This window comes from Squalius cephalus, assembly GCF_949319135.1.
Source record: "Squalius cephalus genome assembly, chromosome: 3".
In the NCBI taxonomy this organism is placed as follows: domain Eukaryota; kingdom Metazoa; phylum Chordata; class Actinopteri; order Cypriniformes; family Leuciscidae; genus Squalius; species Squalius cephalus.
In genome coordinates, this window is record NC_137124.1 from 9,411,812 (window position 1) to 9,432,005 (window position 20,194).

Below are 20,194 nucleotides of genomic sequence, written 5' to 3' on the forward strand. Positions count from 1 at the left end.
CTGTGGAGTATAGTTCAAATCTATTAATAAGTGAGAATTTTGTACTTATTTAATCTGTTCGTGTTAACTCTCACGCGTTCCTATTCACTCATTACTTTTTTTTTTAAATATGGTATATATGCCGCGTCCTTCTCACCTTTTTTTACCCCTGGCCTGTTTTCATGCCTGGCTACTACAGTTAGCCATCTCATTCCAAGATCTTTTTGTGTGAAGTGAACAAATCCCTCACACTCAATTTTTCATAACTCGCCTGTTTGTTAATAAACCAATAAAAACATTTGGCGCGAGGTCACAGCGTTTGGGTTCGTGCGCTCACAAGATTTGCGAAAAGTAAAGGCTACAGGCTAAAACACTTGAGGTTAGAGCCAGGGCAGACGACAGGAATCATCATCTTTCTTTATTATTGTTAGCACTACCTCAAACTAAAGCGGCGTCTCTTCGGAGCTGTCATTTTCTTAACTGAGCCGCGGCAATGTTTCAAATGAGCTTCTAACGCTAGACAAACGCCTTTATTTTCAACGCGATCACCTTGTACCCAAACCATATCGAAACTAAGGAGCCATTTGTCCTCCGATTACATACAAGCTCCTCGGCGCCGCGTTTGCGGGACTCATGTTTCGCGCTGTAGGGGATTTTAAAAAAGTGACGTGAGCGGGAGGCAGAACGGCAGAGAGATGCGACAGAGTTGCGAAATTGCAGGCGCGACTCGAAATGGCTGTTATTTCAAATAGCGTAGCATATTTTAAACTAATTGGTTAACCGATTTCAACCGGCTAATGAGGCTCGGTGGTCGGTCAAGAAAATTTTTTGTTTTCGCCATCCCTAGTCTTAAGTCTAGTCACAATCAATCACAACACTGTATGCAATCACAGATGATTCACAAATAATCACAATAGTTTAGAAAACACTGTACGATTAAAATATTAAATTGGAAGCCTGCGCTCCGTCGATTCTGGCACCCAACAACACAACAAGATGACAGTTTAAGCTTCTTATGTAGCCAAATCTGTGCTGGTTTGTATTGACTGCCTCCAGTTTTCCCTTTTTTTTGCCCCCAGCTAACGCTGTGACGTAATTGTGACCTTGGCGCAAAAAGGGTCTATAGACTGTACGACTGTAAACTCTGGATTGTTGTTAAATCATCGGTCATGTTGTGTTTAGAGAATAGATTGAGGGTTTAGAATAGATTAGTGGTCGACCGATATTGGTTTTTTGATTGCCGATATCTTGGAGAGCAGGGTGGCCGATATAAAGCCGATATTTTTTTATATATTTATTTTAATCAATATTTAATTAATTATAAATAAATTATAAAACAAATTTTTAAAATAAACATGCTTTTATACTTTAGATGGCAACTTCTTAAATTTGCAATCCTATTACAGTATTTTTCACAAAGTAATTGTTTAGAAATATATGAATATGTGAATAAAAAGTAACGTTATGTAAACACTGTAACAGGGCACTCAGTAATCTGGTAATTTCGTGCTGGTAATCATATTTTTTCAAATAAAGACAAGGTAACGCTAATTTTACATACAGCACAGTGAAAATGATATGAATATGACACAGTTGGCAACTGGTTATATATCAGCATATTTTAAAATGAAGGATTTTTGATCGCGTCTCCTGTGAAGCTGATCTTCTGTTCGCATTTAATCACGGACCGACCGTCACTCGCAGGCAGTAATGCACACTTCACAAGATATCAGAGTTGGATTCAATTAAATCTGCAAGGTTTGTGAAATTAAATGTTTATTAGATATTCAGAGATATGTTTAAATGACGTAGATGCGCATTTGCTGAATGTTGACGGCAAATGAGAAAGTATTTTAGCCTGATTGTTTGCCTTTTCTGTTACAAATAATATAAAAGCAAACGCTTTACTTTACTTACTTCGCATAAGTTACCATTTACTTACTTTGTTTACCAGTTCTGTCTAACAAAGTATTAGATATGACTGACAGAGATCGTAAATTAATGAAGACGGAGAATGTGAGTGAGCGCTGTTTTATCTGAGGAGCAGCCGTTGCCATTCTCTTCAGGCACCGGTGTTCTCAGCGCCGCCCGTCAAAATAAAAGTCCCGCTTTCAACTCATCGGCCAATCAGAAAAACTTATCGGCCGATGCCGATATTTCAAAAATGCCAAATATCGGCCGATATATCGGCCTTGGCGATATATCGGTCGACCACTAGAATAGATTGTGATGATGAACCATGTGTAGTGAAGTGGCGTCTCACCGTGGTTGAGAATGATGTTGCCTTCAGTGACACCCCTACAGGGAACATGTACAACTCATACTTACCTGGCAGGGGAGACACCATGATCATGAAGGTGGTTCACCCAGGGCGAGGCTCAGCCATTGCACTCCGGTTGTGCTGACCCCTGCGAATTCCCCAAATGTGGGAATCTCGACTGCATAATTTCTGGTAGTGGGGGACTGCGTTCGCGCTCTCCCCTGATTTACTGGTACAATAATAGAATTGAAATGTACTTAGATAATAAGTTGTCACTTCATTTGTTTGAAGGCTGAGATACTCTCAAAATTCATATTTCTTTTTAAATCTGTAATTAGTACAGTAGTATCTCTGATATTGATGTGATGGCACATTGGATTATTCAGTTAAAGTTCCCGAATTGTCGATAATTTTATTGAAACTCATCTTTGATCATCAAAATGACATTTCAATGTTTTTTCCTTGGAAAAAAAAAAGTTCTTCTTGCCTTAAAATAGCTTGAATGTAACTCTACACCCTTGCCTCAATTAGTATACGCAGTCTATAAATGTATGCAAATTAGCCCTGCCTTCACTCACTCACACCAGCTCAGAGATCATGTAGTTTGACCTGTATGCAAATTGATAAGGGTCAAAGGTAGAAGGGAGGCTAGTTTTAATATGCCTCAGTACCAGTCTCTCAAAGCACTTCATAACAATTGGAGTGAGAGCTATGGGTCTGTAGTCACTCAGACTGTCTACACCAAGCCTTCTGGGACTGGGATGATAGTGGCTGATTTAAGGCATGATGGAACAAAGGCCTGTGCCAGAGACAGATTGAAGATATTGGTGAAGACAGGAGCGAGTTGGTACGCACAAGCCTTGAGCACCTTGCAGGTACTCCGTCCGGGCCAGTGGCCTTCCTTGGGTTCACAGTTGTCTCACTTCATGTCTTCATGTACCTGTACAGTAAGTGCCTGTATCAGGTGGAGATGAATGTGAGAGTGATTTTTTTATTTCGAACCGAGGAAAGAAACAGTTAAGCTCCTCTGCTAACGAAGTGTCGTTTTTAGAGTTTGAATTGCTTCTGTCCTTGTAGTATGTTGTACACCTTGCCACACCCGCCTTGTGTTGTTATCTGTGAAGTGTTGTTATCTGAGAAGTGATCCTCAATCTTTCTTTTGTAGGCCTTTTTGGCATCTTTAATGCCACTTTTTAGGTCAGCTTTAGGCCCATACAAGGCCCTGTCTCCTGACTTGACTGCAGTATCCCGTGCTTTGAGGAGGGTGTGGGCTTCTTTGGTCATCCATGGTTTGTGAGTTGGATAAACTCGGATCCATTTGTTCACTGTGACTGTGTCAATACAACTTGTAATATAAAACAGAGCAGTTTGCGTATACTCTAATAATTCTTGATGTTCACATAACTCCCATTTGGTCTGGGCAAAGCAATCTTGTAGCTGGAAAAGAGCTCCCTCAGGCCTGGTTAGAGAATAGATTGAGGGTTTAGAATAGATCATGATGATGAACCATGTGTAGTGAAGTGGCGTCTCACCGTGGTTGAGAATGGTGTTGCCTTCAGTGACGCCCCCACAGGGAACGTGTACAACTCATACTTACCTGGCAGGGGAGACACCATGATCATGAAGGTGGTTCACCCAGGGCGAGGCTCAGCCATTGCACTCCGGTTGTGCTGACCCCTGCGAATTCCCCAAATGTGGGAATCTCGACTGCATAATTTCTGGTAGTGGGGGACTGCGTTCGCGCTCTCCCCTGATTTACTGGTACAATTATAGAATTGAAATGAGTTCAGTTTCTAAGTAGCTACTTAATTTATTTATCAGTTATAAGGCTACAATGCTCTCAAAATTCATACTTCTTTTTAAATAATGAATTGGTGCAGTAGTATCTTTGGTATGAATGTGATGATACAGTGGATTATTCAGTTAAAGTCCCCCTGTAGTCAATAATTTTATCCCAAAAACTCATTTGATCATCAAAATGACACATTTAAAAGTTTTCTCCTTGAAAAAAATTTCTTCATGTCTTAACTACACCAGTGTTTCCCAACTAGGGGTGTGCCATATCATACCGTCCACGATAATACCGGTATAAAATCTTACATGATAAAAAAAGTGTCATATCGCGATATCACTGATATAGCGACGCAATGACGTATGGCGCATTACGTTCCCTAGCGCGCACAACAACAACACCTGTCTGAGCGCGAGAGCAGCAAGTCAGCCTCCAGTGACGATTTAGTACCTAGAAAGGAGCTACTTCAATAGTATTTTAATAATTCCCGCAGGTCTACCACTTATAATGCAGGAAATTCCCCCGCAAACATTGATTCACTTTAGCATGTACATTGTAAGAGTAGCCTAAATGAATCCACACAGATTATAAAATCAAATCAATCATTTTAAAACTTTCTCCAAGACGCAATTTTACCAACCGCGTGAGTGTTCAGCGGTGCCGCGTCTTCTCTCTCTCGCTCTCAAAATGGGTTGCACAAGTCAATCGTTGATACCACACTCTTATGTACGGTGTACATTTTAGGACATCCTCAGACCTCAGACATAGGAAGACAAGGCATCATGCCTCAGACTAAAAGGCTTCTGTGCAAACGCGCGGGAGAAGGGCTGAGCCCGTTCGGAGCTACGGGAGCCCAGCGGGGAGCGTCGGCGAATGTTAAAGAGAAAACCGATTTTCATTCAAACAAATCGACGTAAACTACACATTCGAGTTAATCGATAAAATCGATTTATCGCCCAGCCCTACTAGTACTTATTTTTTAGATACTAGTACTTATTCATTAGCTACTTATTCATTAGATACTAGTACCCATTAATTAGATACTAGTACTTATTAATTAGCTACTAGTACTTATTCAATAGATACTAGTACCTATTAATTAGACACTACTTATTAATTAGCAGATACTAGTACCTATTTATTAGATACTAGTATTTATTCATTAGATACTAGTACTTATCCATTAGATACTAGTACTTATTAATTAGATACTACTTATTAATTAGCAGATACTAGTACCTAATTATTAGATACTAGTACTTATTAATTAGCTACTAGTACTTATTCAATAGATACTAGTACTTATCCATTAGATACTAGTACCTATCAATTAGATACTACTTATTAATTAGCAGATACTAGTACCTATTTATTAGCTACTAGTACTTATTCAATAGATACTAGTACTTATCCATTAGATACTAGTACCTATTAATTAGATACTACTTATTAATTAGCAGATACTAGTACCTATTTATTAGATACTAGTATTTATTCCAAATGTTACTAGTACAATTTTTTTTATTTTACTAGTAAGATTTTTAATTGAACTCTACAGTGGCCATTCTGACTAGTCATAACATAAGACGAGTAAAAAAGCAGCTGTGACTAGTAAAATAAGAATAGTTACTCGTAACAATTACAAAAGATAAGTACTAGTGTCTATTGAATAAGTACTAGTAGCTAATGAATAAGTACTAGTATCTAATGAATAAGTACTAGTAGCTATTGAATAAGTACTAGTAGCTAATAAGTACTAGTAGCTAATGAATAAGTACTATTATCTAATGAATAAGTACTAGTATCTATTTAATAGGTACTAGAATCTAATTAATAAGTACTAGTATCTAATAATAAATACTAGTAACTAATGAATAAGTACTAGTATCTAATGAATAAGTACTAGTACCGATTTAATAGGCACTAGTATCTAATGAATAAGTACTAGTGTCTTTTTAATAGGTACTAGTATCTAATAAAAAGAACTAGTATCTAATGAATAAGTACTAGTATATTTAAAAAGGTACTAGTACCAAAAGAATAAGCACTAGTATCTAACAAATAGGCACTAGTATCTAAAGAATAAGCACTAGTAGCTAATGAATAAGTACTAGTACTTAATGGAAAAGATACTAGTATCTAAAAAAATAAGTACTAGTAGCATGAAAATAGATACTAGTAGGTTTTAAGGATTAAATGTTAAAACGGCTTGCCATAGTAGGTGTGCCTCAAGGAGCAGGGTTGGGAAACACTGCTCTACACCATTGCCTCGTTTAGTACATGCGGTTCTATGAATATGCAAATTAGCCCCGCCTCCACTCACTCACCCCAGCTCAGAGATCCACTCGTTAACGATCACACGTTGTCCTGATTGGTTTCAAGGTAGTTTGTGACCCTTTAAGCCTTGTCTGAGTAATGTTAACAATTACATTCTATACAAAAACTATAAAAAACATTCTAAAAAAAAAATGTAATAAAAGCTTACCATCATCAGATTTGGTGTTTCAAAGAGTGCAGTTGCTACTGGTGACCATTTGTGGGTATCGCTTCTCGGCCTTTTGGCTAAGATCAAGTGTAGTATCTGTTCTTATCAGTTTAATATCTGATACGTGCCCTACCCGGGCACCATATATTAAATTGATTTTTGGATCAGGGAGATGGAATAGGGGCTTGCTCCGTCCACTCCACGCATCGACCCGGTATTGCAGTACCTCCGGGAACGGTGCACCCCCCTAAACTGGTTAATGAAAGAAATTAATTTAGCATTGTGTGACAGTAGAGGTTAATGGAAGTAGTGTATGTTGTTGTGAATTTTGTTTTAAAGTTGTTGCGAGTAATCATAGAAATTGGTAAATACTAAGCAAGCGTCCCATTCCAAGTATAATCATCATTCTACCTTTACTAGTATATAGTATGTGTTGTGTAGTGATGCAGCCGACTGTCTTCTTTTTTCATGTGAAACAGTAGGTTTTATTCAATGAATAACTTTTGTGTGCTAAAGCAGTTTCACAATTTGATTAGTCCCATTTGCCCCTGCTGGCAGATGCTGTAACTGCACCATTTCACATGCAAAACGTGTCTTGCCTGATTGGTGGAGTGGAGTCAAATCTTCTCTATGATTGGTAGAGAGATCTACAGTCGAGTGTTCAGGGAATGTAGACTCTCGGCCAGTCGGAAGGTCTCATTGTCAACAGTCAGCCTAGACAGTACACCTGGTAAAACAACATGACTGATGATTTAACAAGATCCAGAGTTTAGAGAATAAATTGAGGGTTTAGAATAGATCGTGATGATGAACCATGTGTAGTGAAGTGGCGTCTCACCGTGGTTGAGAATGATGTTGCCTTCAGTGACTCCTCAAGAGGGAACGTGTACAACTCATACTTACCTGGCAGGGGAGACACCATGATCATGAAGGTGGTTCACCCAGGGCGAGGCTCAGCCATTGCACTCCGGTTGTGCTGACCCCTGCGAATTCCCCAAATGTGGGAATCTCGACTGCATAATTTCTGGTAGTGGGGGACTGCGTTCGCGCTCTCCCCTGATTTACTGGTATAATAATAGAATTGACTTGTGAGTAGAGAGTGAGTGTATCTTTCATCTATTGGATCAGCGTAATGCTCATAACACACTTGTACTGTACTGTACTGTAGTGTTTTGTTATAAAATCATAGGCTTAAATTGCATTTATAAAGACTTTATGAAATGCCAGACACTGAATTAAATAAGTTTAGGCTCAAGAAGCAACTCCTGTCTATAAACAAAAATTTAAAGTCAAGTCTTATTTAATGCATGCTTTTGCAAGCTTTCATATGCCATTCTGTCCCTGTACTGTTTTGTTTTCCAAGTATGGCTTGCAATAAAGTAATTGGGTTTATTCAAACATGTGAGAGCACTTTGTATTTTTCCCCTAGAAGCCATTTATTCATTATGGCACTTGAGTATTTCTATAAGTGGCCCTATGACTAGTGGGAGACTGATTTAAAGGGGTTACTATAGGTACCTTGGTATATGTCCTTACCTGCAATTATTCTGGCACTTTTGTCCCCTATTTCTGGTAAATGTACACCCTCATTGTTGCATTCATTAATAGACACTCCACAACTCGCTGTAACACTGACCACTTTATTTAAAATATAAAGTGCATGAAATGGGAGTGTAAAACACAACAAGTGTAAAACAGGGCCAAAGTGTAGAAAACAAAATGTGTCAAGTAACACAACAGTTGTTGTGTTGGAGGAGCATACATGACAATGGAGGCTGTTCCAATGGAACATGCAATAGAATAGCAAAATATATCGTATATCATATAATATATATATATATTATATATCATGTAATATATCGTACAACATGTAGTGGTAATAATGATGATAAAAAAATAACTTTGATTTATATCGAGATACCCATTTTGACCTTACAAAAAGGAGGGTTGGGGGCCAAAGGCCTCAGTGCATAGATGTGCTTACATGTGCTTTTTTTTTTTCAGCACAGAAGGCTTTGTCTCCAAAGGTCCAGAATCTGGTGCGGGAGATGGCATGCTGATCCATGTCAGAGGACCGGAGGGGCCGTGATTGACTAAGTGTGGAGGTCAGTGAGATACTGGGGTGCAAGTGTGTGGAGGGATTTGTAGGTGAGGAAGAGGAGGATTGGTGACCTGTGTACAGCTCAACTGGTCGACAAGTGCCAAGTTTAAGCGAACCACAAATAACATAATACAATAAAGTGCATGAAATTGGAGGGCAATACACAGCACCACAGTGTAGCCAACAAATAGCACGACAGTCGTGGAACATTACTAATAGAACAGCAAAACTATATACAAGCTGGTTGTGCTTGAAAAAGAACAGAGCACCACAGTGTAGCTAATAAATAACACAGGGGAACACAACAATTGTAGAACATGAACAGTAATATAGAACAGCAAAACTATTTACAACCCCTTTGTCACTCAAGGGGCCAAAACATGGTCCATTGCCTCTTAAAATTCTTCAAAAGTTTTCCCATCAAGTCCTTTTTAGAGGGATGACTTTCTTCTCTCACAATTCGTTTTTTATTTTATTTTTTGTGACCTTGTCGGTAGGCCACATAGCACACAAATGTACAGCCTAACAGGGGCTCTGCCCTCTTCCTTTTGTAGATTGTTGACCTTGCCGGTGACCGAAGGTGGTCAGCAAGAGGCACAGTTAGGGGTCCTGCCTTCACCTGACTGTGGGTGGGCTGGAGTCCGGCAGCAACGATGTGTGGCAGAGTGGATAAAAACGGCGATGGCAGAGTGGAGGAACATGGCGGTGGCTGAGTGGAGGATGGAGGCAAACTATGAGGGACTCTGTTTTAGTCTCCTGGTTCCTGCCAGAGACGGAGTGACCTCATACTGCACTTGAGGCCGGCTGGTGTGGGGCTGTTCATCAGAAAGCTCTGGTGCTGGGGGTTGGCTGGTGCCAGAAAGAGACTGCTGACGGCATAGGATGGATAGGCCTTGATCGGTGACATTTCTGGCCGACAAGACCTCCTGTGGATTGGAATCCCAAGCTTGCTGAGTTCAGGGTCATCAACAGTCACCCTTTGTTGGACATGCTGGAACAGCCTGGTGACCTCTTGCTTTTGCGGCGACCCACGTGTCTTCGCTCCACAGTTTGGGTGAAGCCACAGCTGTTTAATGAGGCAGTACGTCAGGCGGTTCTTCCTTGAGTCCAGCAGGTCAGCAGCTGAGTACCTTTTGCTGAACTTCAGCTTTTGTACTATGGAATACTCTGCCGGATTTCCATTTGTGCGACTGAAGAGCGCATTGCCCCAGCGTGCCGAGTAGAGACTGTCAAATTGCTGGATGTTACGGTCGTGGGTGTTACGTAAGCTTTCCCTCCTCCAACACAATTTCAACAAGAATGTTACTCGGCTCTTCAACGTGTTGGTACCCAGGGAGGTGATTTGGGCCACACACATCCTCTACCCAGTGAATCTAGCTCTGGAGCCACAACCTGGTCAGTGAGGCACAGATTTCTCCTAAGTGGAGTCAAACGGTCTCTCTCACTGTCAAGAGGTGTAGCCCACATCGTCCTTCTCCGGGGATTCGTCTGGCTGGTTGGCAGAAGCTTCATCATCCTCCTCATCCTCATCCACACGCAGTGTCTCTCTGGTTGTGAGCATAATGGTCAGGAGCACTGAAAGAGTCTGACGACTGGGCAAACAGATAATCAAGTCCAATACGCTCATCACCAAGGGGGAACAGGCGGCCTGTAATTAACCTCCTCCACACTCCCTGGTCCTAACTGCTAAGTAGGTCTTAGTTAAGACCAGTCTTTAGAGTTGACTTAACGTCAGTTGCACCAACCAAACTTAAGCCTAGGCTTAACTACGCCTGGTCTTAGTGTTGCACGTTCATGTGAATGACCACGGAACTATAGCAGTTGACTAGCAGCGTGCGTTGCTAGGTTACGCTGTAAACTATCTTCCGCTGTTTTGTTAACTTGTAGCCGTATCAATCGACACGCGGTGGATTTGTGGACATTAATCATGTCTCCAACAGTGTTTTGAAACGCACCATTTGCATAAAAACATAGCGCTATTAACAGCTGTAATGCTGGTATCAATGCTGTGTTGTGGTTCAACACAAACTGTAACTGTTTATCACACCGACAGAATCGAAACCTCATTGTAACAATGTAAATGTCCAATGGATTGCTTCTGTCCCTAATAACCCTCTCCCGTCTAAAAGCCCACTCATTGTAAAGTCTGTGCATAAGGCGCGCCATGTCTTTACTGCTGAGTTATCAAGTGGTTACTATAGAAACACTATCTGTCGGATAACGGCTATTAACGCTATTATATGCCTAGATTTTGAATTTACGCCTGCTACTGACTAGGCGTAAGATTTACGTCCGGTCTTAGCGAGAAGAGGATTTAAGCCTGGATGGTGCAACTGTCGTAACTTTTAGGTCGGACTTAGAATGCTGAGTTAAGACCTACTTACCTTAAGACCAGACGTAAGCCCTGTTGGTGCAACCGGTCAATGGGGCCCAGCAATCATGCTGTGCAGAAAGGAGTGAAAGCCTTCGAGGCTATTGCTGCCTCTTACCGCCGTGTACCGCGGAAGGCGCACACCGTTACGTGTGATGTACTTTATATCGGTGTACATATTCCACCCTGGTGGGTCCTGGAGGCACTGTGGGTGTTTCTGCTGGTTCTGCCAGACATGATGCACTGTTGCTGGGTCCTTGAATAGATGCACCTGGTTCTCGTCCATCCCTCCTGCTCCCTTCGGGACATCAATAGCACTTTGGATTTGCACAAAAGTCTCCTGGGCCCCCAGTCAGGGAGTCGTAGTGGGTTGAGTGTCCTGCACGTATGGCCTGCAAGAGCAGTACCATGTCGTTTTTGTTGTATGAGAAGACTGCAGCAGAGGGTGCAGACTTGAACAGGGCATATTTTGGATGGTGATCTGTTCTGACGGCGGCATCAAATCGGTTTATCCAATGAAAAATGTCCAGCCGTATCAGCATGCCAGTTGCTGAAGAGCTGCTCCAATGACGAGACCCCATGGACATGACAGCAGCCACGGTCCACGTACATGAGTTCGGGAGGCGCCTCTCCTGCTCTCGTGTACCTGTCCATGAGTCCTTCAGTCATTGGCCGCAGCTTCTCCAGTGACTCCTCACACGTCAAGACAGACATGAGGATCTGCCCCTGTTCATTGACCACATTGGTGCACCATTCTGCAGTGCGTTTCCCATCCCCAGACAGTTTCTTGTAGATCTGATAACAGATTAACATTGACAAACATTTAGATCTTTTTTGGTACACTGTTGACCTTTGTGTTTTAGTGAGGTGTTATTATTACTATAGGGATGGGACGATTACCGGTTTCACTATAAACCACGATAAAATGTACTGACGGTTAGTATTATTGTTTAAAATTGAATTATCATTTAAACCGTGTTTGATTATCACGATTTTAATAACTCACTGTAAATCCAGCCAGCAACAGCTCTGGCGCAGCGTGCAATGTTGTTGTTGTTTTTTATTCGAGAAGGAATGGCGGAAGGCAGTGGCCGTGCTCGGGAGATTTTTCAGCCTTTTATGAGGATCAAATCTGAGGTGTGGTCATATTTTAGCTTTTACAAAAGTCCCGAGGGAAACTTAATCGATGATGGTCACCCTGTCAGCATAACTCGCACAAAAAAAAGTCACTGCAATAGGGGGGAAACACTTCAAATCTGCCGAGTCCTCTTGTGTGACCATCACCCACTGTATATAGCGAACGCAAGGCAAGTTAACTTTGACCTCAATACCAAAACTATGTCTGGGAAATAATTGGGCACAAAATGTTGTTTTGAGTTAAAATATTTGATCTCACTCACTTGAAATAAACGTGAAGCTTCCGCGAAGAAAAGTTTGCAGCAAGTGGCTTTGAGCCAAAGACATACGATCAAGTTCAAACAAGACTATTAAGAGTGACATTTAAGGGATAATAATGTATATTGTACACTTATTACACCGAATTTTTTTATTTTTTTTATTATTTTTTTTACCACATAATTACGGGGACATGAATTGAGATTAATGTTTAAATCTTACCTGTTTATAAATTAATTTACAAAACAATAGTCCAGACAAGATGATCACAACAATATTATCAAACTCTGTAACAATATTATCAAATCAATGATTTCATTTTCAGTACAATCAAAAACGGAGACGCAAGATGGCAAGTTGTATTTGAATGAAATGAGCGCGTCCGTTGTGATACATGGATGTGCGCTGTTTTAATGCTTTGCTATTGACGACGGTCATTATAAGGAAGGAAATGCCACAGCATATAATCTTGCTTAAAAAAGTGCATAGAGCTGCTTGTTTTATTTGTTGTTTGTTGGTTTTCAAATATAAAACTTGTTGAAATGTTTTCAGTGTGAGAATCAGTTATTTTTGAACACTTTCATCTCGTTTTAACAAAATGATAAAACGAGATGTTTAACTCTGTTTAACGAGTTTAACAGAGTTAAACTGTTAACAATGTTTAACGAGATGTTGCAAAATTTAACTTGATATTGATAATCACGATAATTTTGGTCACTATTGTCGTGATATAAAATTTTCATACCGTCCCATCCCTATATTATTATTATTGTCATTATTATCATTATCATCGTTATTAATGCTGAAGCTTGGTTATAATGGCAAAAATGCTAATGTTGAATAAAGCATACATACAAACATATTTGCCTTCATAAGACTGTCAAATTTACCTTTTTGGTGGAGTCATACTTTAGTACTTTTCCAAACGTGGACATTATCTGAGTGCGGTAGTCCTCTGTTATCCGCCTCAGCAATGAGGAAGGCCTTCCGCAGCAGTTTGGGCGATGGCAGCTCTGCCCTTGGTGGAGGTAACTGGAAGGAGATGCTCAAATTCCCTGAAGGCAGAGAAAATATACACTGATACAGACCTCATTAGTGATGGAAAAACTCAATTTCAGAATTGACAGTAGCATTAGAGCTTATGTACTCTATTACAATGAAGGCTTTCTGTTGTTTTTGTCTGCACTCTGTACTGTTTCACTGTCTCACTATTTTAGTCTTTGCCTCAACACTGAACGAAAAAAATAATCTGTCTTACTTGTGATCTTTCCAGGTTCATTGTACTGGCTGAGGAGGTTGGTGTAGAGGTCTTTCCTCTGCAGGTGCTCCTCGCAGTGGCTCTCCAGCACCTGTCTCCACACCTTGGACATGGTGTTGCCCTCGGTGCGGTCCCTCATCAGGTGGATCACCTGCTTGTCCACGCCACGCCTGAAATTAGAGCATTTAATGCCTGTGAATCTTCATATATTGCAATGATTTAGAATTCAAATAGCTGTGAAATGATGCAGACACTCACCGTAATGTTGACACAGCAGGGAACATAGCCTTGTGAGCTGGGCTGAGCTGATTCATGATGCCTGCCTCCCATGACAGGAAACGGCCAATGGCATGCTCCTCCGACTCCATGCGTTGCAGGCCAGCACTTCCGTCAGCATGGAGTACCAGCCAGACATGCCGCAGATCTGTCTGACTGTGTGGGAGTACCCACAACGATACAGAAAAGCGCTCTTATTGCCACTTGCTGGGCACTCAGGCCTGGGACAGCGAAGACTGTACCGCCACACCCCTACTGGTCTCCAAAAAAAAACATTGCTGTGAAAAAAGGAGTCTGCCGAGGGGACTCTCTGTCCCACCACTCTAAGAATTCCGGGGGATAAAACCACATCCGGTCATCCTAGAGGACTTTCCTCCACTTGGTACGGCCGTGCTTGTCCTGGTACGATGTTGCCCTCTGGAACAGTCCCCTGACATCGTCCTCCTTCAGCCACTTCAAATCCGCTTGTGGCAGCCCATGTGCAGCAGACTCACACATTTTGTGCCAGCCCTCAATTATAACCTGGTAGTGTTACAAAGACAAAACCATATCTATCAACCACTCTGTACTCAGAACTGAACAGTCTTCTTGCATTAAGTTATATGCATTACCTCAGGTAGCGCCGCCTGACATGGCTGAAGTGTTACATCTGCAACGGTCACATCAGATGTCCTCTCAAGACCAGGAGCCAATGCAGGAGCCTTAAATAAGTAAGTGTATTAGTGATAATGTATTAGTGTAAACTTTTATGGTTATGGTCAGGTGTGCTCAGGTGTATGCCTGGCTGGCCCTCTTCTAGTCCTCTTTGTTTGCCCCCTGCATCCCCTGTGAAATGATAAACACTTAAAGTGCTAAGCGTAAGTGAATACACCAATGCTAAAGTTGGCTAAAAAGAGAAATAAAAAATCATCTTTTGGAAATTGATCTTAATGCCTTAATTAAAAAAATGAGGAAAAATCCAACCTTTAAGGACACCAATTTTCTTTGTGAATGAATAATGTATCGTAAATAAATAAATGTTCTTCCTTAAACCAGGAGGAAGAAGAGTGGTGCTCGCTTATTCGATACAGATACTGCATTAATACAGGGTTCATGCTGTGATATACCTTGTCTTTCAAATGTAGCAATTGCTTCGACCAGCAGAGCATCATCCCCTTTGGACCCTGATGAGCTGGAGATGGCAGTCGCTGCAGGAGGGACCACGTCCTGTCGAGGTGTCTGTAAAATACAGGTGAGTTTCAGCTTTGTGCAATGCCTAATACAAACTTCAGTGGTTGTTAAAGTCATCTTAACCTACCTTTCTCACAGGAAAGCGCTGTTTACTGGAGGCGGCAGTCGCTGCAGGACGGGCTGTGTCCTGTTGAGGTTTCTGTGAAATACAGGGGAGTTTCAGCTTTGAAGTTTGTAATAACATGGCATGTGTCGTAACAATCACGACTGTCACCGGAAATCACCTTAACCTACCTCTCTATCGAGAATGTACTGCCTGAAGCGCTTCAGGGTCTTGGTGGTGATGTCGTCCTCCTTCATGACAAGCCACTGCCTAACAGAGCAGTACGAGCCTCCTGAGCCATCTTCCGCTCGTGGTCACTCCCAGCTTGAGGGTCAGCTTGAAGGGCCTTGTACAGACTGTACCACTGCCACATCTCTTGATAAGTGAAAGACTTGAAACGGCCTTGTCCGTAAATGGCCCTGTCTACATACATCTCAAGATGGCAGGAGACCTGTGGAAGCAGCTGCACATATTTTAGGAGGTAATCCTTTACCCACTCATCATTGATGGCTCTTCTCTCTGGTTGGCGGCTCTCTTTGACGTGGCGATCAAGAACACTAAAATATGACAAAGCATAATTAATTTATGAAAAACATACTGAACATAGTTTGATTCTGTTTAGTGCAACATGCTTACTACTTAATGTATCCTACATCATTTTCCACCAGCCATTTGAAACTTTTGCCGTTGTACTTCCCAAACGTGATGATCAGTTGACCCAGACACTGCACCTCTGTTGGAGTTGACGTGATCAACCGGCATCTCTTTTTAGCTGAAGACAGAAATTGTTAGGCCTTTGATAACACGCAAGCACAGACACTCTAGTGCACAACAGTAGGTTATCATGACTGCGGTGGAAATATAAGGTGGAAAAAACATCTATGACCCTAATGCCAAGGTATTACCTTTGTTATAAGCCGCCTTCTCTCCATCAGCTCGCTGTCGTCTGTGGTTTGGGACGGTTTATACGCCTTGACCTCCTTTGTTGCCGATCCTGTGGCACACTTGTGTCCAGAATACACAATGCGGGCAACAATGGATCCATGTTTAAGGGCACCTATTATGCAAAATTCACTTTTACATGGTGTTTGAACATAAATGTGTGTTGGCAGTGTATACACAACCACCCTATAATGATAAAAATCCACCCAGTGCTATTTTTTAAAATCCCCATAAATCATAAGCACTGTCTCAGAGCAAGCCGTTCTCAGATTCGGGGCAATGTGACGTCACTTTGTACAGGCCCCTCCCACGACTGTTGATTGACACTGCAGTTTGAGCATAGACCCGCCCTGAGTGAGCTGGACACAGAGTCCGCCATTGTTTCGACGCTTGAGCGGCTTTAGACAAGAATGTCTCCTAAGCGATTGAGGTGTTTTGTTGTTGGATGTAAGAATGAGCATAGCAGTCTTCATTTACTCTCGTTGTTACTCAAGGATGGATCAGTACAACTGATCCAGCTTACAGTGACAGGCCTAACGTTACTCAGGGTAGCCGCGGGGTCTTAAAAGTCTTAAAAAGGTCTTAAATGTCATGTTCCTAAATTAAGGCCTTAAAAAGTTTTACATTCCGTTGTCCAAGTCTTAATTTTTTTAACAGAGGTCTTAAATTTCATTATACTAGCCTATAGTGTTGTCTAAGACCCAGTACTTCGGTACCAAATCGGTACAAATTTTTTTTTAAACGTCACGGTACCAGGTTTTCTCAAACCCGGTACTTGATGCGCGTGCATGCCTGAAGCGTGTGCAGTTGCGTCCTCTAAGCGCTGAGACATGGCAACCGGCGGTGCTGCTGATGTGGTGGCTGTAAATCCACTTGTTGATAAGAAAGGAGGAAAGAGACACATATGGAAATATTTTGGATTAGGCTAATGTCACGTTGCCATAAGTGGCCGTTCACATAGCTCGTTTTTTGACCTTGTATTTGAAAAAGGATCCTCATATAGGAAACAATACTAAAATTCAGAGTCAGTTCATTCGCATTCGGAGATCGACTATTTTTGAAACGGTGCGAACTGCGCTCTCCATGATGACGAGGAAGTATCAGCAAAGAATGAATTGATTTCTAGCACTTTGGTACCGAAATTGGTACCGAGAACCGTGGATTTTCACTGATATTGGTACCGAATACTGAAATTTTGGTACCGTGACAACACTACTAGCCTATTTATTCAAAGTCAACCAGACTGCAATGCAAGGTGAAATGGGGGAAAAAACAACAACATGAAAATTCTCTCTCTCTTATCTATCTCTCATTGTGTCTCTTTTTTATCTATCTACCCCTCTCTATCTCTCTCTGTCCCTCCCTCCCTCCCTCCCTCCCTTCCTTCCTTCTAAGGTGTATTTATATTTCTTTTTATTCTTGAAAATGTAAAATGGTTGAAGAAATTTGAATGCTGAGAAACTTTAAGACGATTTGAAAAGTTAGTTAACTGTTTATGAATGTTTGATATTTACCAAAAACATCACTTTGCAGTGTATTGTTGAATGAGTTTTTTTATAATAAATGTATTTTTAATTAAAACATTTGTTAGTAATAGTCATTATTGGGATTGATCTGGTGTTTTACGACTGCATAATGGGTGCAATGTAGGTCTTAATTTTAGTTTAAAGTGGTCTTAAAAAGGTCTTAAAAAAGTCTTAAATTTGGGGTGATCAAACCTGGGGAAACCCTGGTTACTTGGCAGAAATGAAAGTGAGAGCCGCACTTTATGACAGCTCATCGAGTCGTTTTACGGATATAAGGTTTACCAGTTTATTAAGCACCCACTGAAAAGGTGTGTATATATTTGTTTACTGTTAGTTGTAACGAGTGTTTTGTGTACTTCGCGGTGTGTATGTTCCATGCTAATGAAAGGGTGAGAGAGGGAGTTTATGGAGAAACTACTCTACTGCAAATCACAAATCCAGCCACTGTGTGACCAGTGGAGGTTTGTTGGCATCTAATGGGGAAAATTCGGTACTGCGCCAAAACAAAATATAACTGAAAGCTCAGTTTTTGAGATATATAGTATGAAATATAAATATATATAATATGGCTTTAATTTTCTAGCAGTTTCAGAGTTCAACATGTTTCATAAAATATATATTTTATATTAAAAAAAAGTTCATAAATCATTTTCATGAACTTAACTTTTGTTGTTTCACTTTCTTTAGTTTTGTTATGTTTCAACAATAATCTGCCAGGGGTCTTTAAAATGAGACCAAACTTAAGTCTGTGCTTCAAACTTTAATGACAGTTTTTGACACAGACATTTTTGTCCTCTGTGGACTTCAGAGTAATCTTTTTTTAATTGACGCATAATGGTTAAATACATTTCAGTTAATGTGTTCAATACTTTTTTATAATATCTGAGAACCACTGAGTACTTAAACTGTTTAAGTCTAAGTACTCAGTGGTTCTCAGATATTATAAAAAAGTATTGACGTGTCCTCCCAACATCAGGAGCTGATGCTGGAGCCTTAAAAATTATAAGTGTATTAGCAAAAACTATTTTCATTTACCTAAGCATACTTTTGTGTGGGCTCTCCATTTATTCTGCTCCACCAGGACCAAGGGGGATGTAACAGGTCATTATAATGTATAAACTATGGACTTACAGCTGATGGTGGAATGAGTCTGTGTGTGACTTCTGTGGGGGATCTGGATGGGCCTCTTTTCCTTTCCCCTGCATCTAGATGAGGACAAACACAGGTAACGTTAGGCAAAAGTCAATGTCAAAGCCTGCAGACTAGGGATGCAACGATACCATTTTTTCAGAACCGATCCGATCCGATACCAAAAATTCTGAGTATCGGCCGATACCGATCCGTACCGATACCAGCGCAGTTTTTTTTTAATCAAGTAGAATTTCTATTACTCTGTGTTAAACTGATAAGAACTGAAAAAAAAGAAAAACACCAACAAAAAATATATGATCATAATCTGACATAAATGCTATTATAAACTAGATTAGTGGATAATTCAGCAATAAAATTTAGTCTAGAAAAATTACGAGTGCACAATTAATTGTATAAAATCTGAACATTTTGTGAAAAAAATGTTTAGTGGAGAACAAATTAGAGACAATAAGTGTAACACTAAATCTGGTAAAACTTTACACATTGCTCTTTGTATTGTTGTAAAATACATTCATGAAAAACAAGATAAAAATAGCAATTATTTTATATCCTACTATAAAATTGAGACATTTTTTAAATGTATAGCACAGCTGTTTAATAAGGTAGCAACATAATAGATAGGACAGGACAAGAACGGCTATTAATAATCTTTCATTTCGTCACTGTATTATGATATGAAAGGCTCCAATACATCGCGGCACAAAGCGCTTATGCGCATCCCGAGCGCAGAATGATGCGCTTGAAGCAACATGAGTCACAGCGCGCAGCGCGTCGAGTCCGCATTGAAAAGTTTAAAGCACAAAGAAAATACATATGATGCATGGTGTATTATACAGTATCTATCTATGCAATAGTCTATTCAGCATTTTCTTTTAAATTTCAGTTACTGTGCGCGTGAAGAACAAATAGTAGGCTACCTGACTTTACTCCAGTGTTGTGATCTAACAGACACCCGGTAGAAAGTAACATGATTAAGGTACAGCAATAAAGTCCAGCAAGATAAAGTTGTTTTATGTGAAACCATAGACCTTTATCTACGATCAAGTATAATAATAGTAACATTGAATCATCTTGGAGAGAGTTTCATCGTGTGTTCTGTCATAACCGGACGCGACGCGCTGTTTGAGTGCTGAATGAAGAATGATTGACAGCCGCAGCTGAGGGAAACGTTTACGTGATCTTGAATTTAACACTTAAATATTAATTTATATCTCACATTATACTATATAATGGCTTCAGAACACTTAAAATATTGTGCACGAAAACTTATGGTGCTTTATAATGTTTGTGGGGCTTAACAATAACACTGAATAGTATACGCACAATATCGGATTTGGATCGGCCTTGTCTGACCGATACCCGATCCGCCAAAAATGGCAGTATC

At 40.6% G+C, this 20,194-nt stretch overlaps 2 protein-coding genes across 2 annotated transcripts in view; both read right to left on the reverse strand.

Annotated features, from left to right (window-relative positions):
- LOC307156386 (uncharacterized protein) overlaps positions 1 to 19,889 on the reverse strand; it is a gene marked incomplete at its 3' end in the record, with an annotated part of 51,248 nt that extends 31,359 nt beyond the window's left edge. Inside the window, exons 1-5 of the mRNA XM_079867694.1 lie at positions 19,728 to 19,889; positions 18,790 to 18,863; positions 15,827 to 16,247; positions 15,382 to 15,747; positions 15,215 to 15,286 (exon numbers count right to left, since the gene is read on the reverse strand). Of these exons, the coding sequence (XP_079723820.1) occupies positions 15,215 to 15,286; positions 15,382 to 15,447 (138 nt within the window). The 5' untranslated portion in view covers positions 15,448 to 15,747; positions 15,827 to 16,247; positions 18,790 to 18,863; positions 19,728 to 19,889. The remainder of the gene's footprint in view (positions 1 to 15,214; positions 15,287 to 15,381; positions 15,748 to 15,826; positions 16,248 to 18,789; positions 18,864 to 19,727) is intronic.
- Positions 10,708 to 13,630, reverse strand: LOC307156390 (uncharacterized protein). The gene is made up of 2 exons (XM_079867701.1): positions 13,274 to 13,630; positions 10,708 to 11,783 (listed from the first exon to the last, which is right to left on the reverse strand). Exons 1-2 carry the CDS (start codon positions 13,316 to 13,318, stop codon positions 11,487 to 11,489), a joined length of 342 nt encoding a protein of 113 aa, XP_079723827.1. The 5' UTR covers positions 13,319 to 13,630; the 3' UTR covers positions 10,708 to 11,486.
- Positions 19,890 to 20,194: the final 305 nt, after the last annotated feature.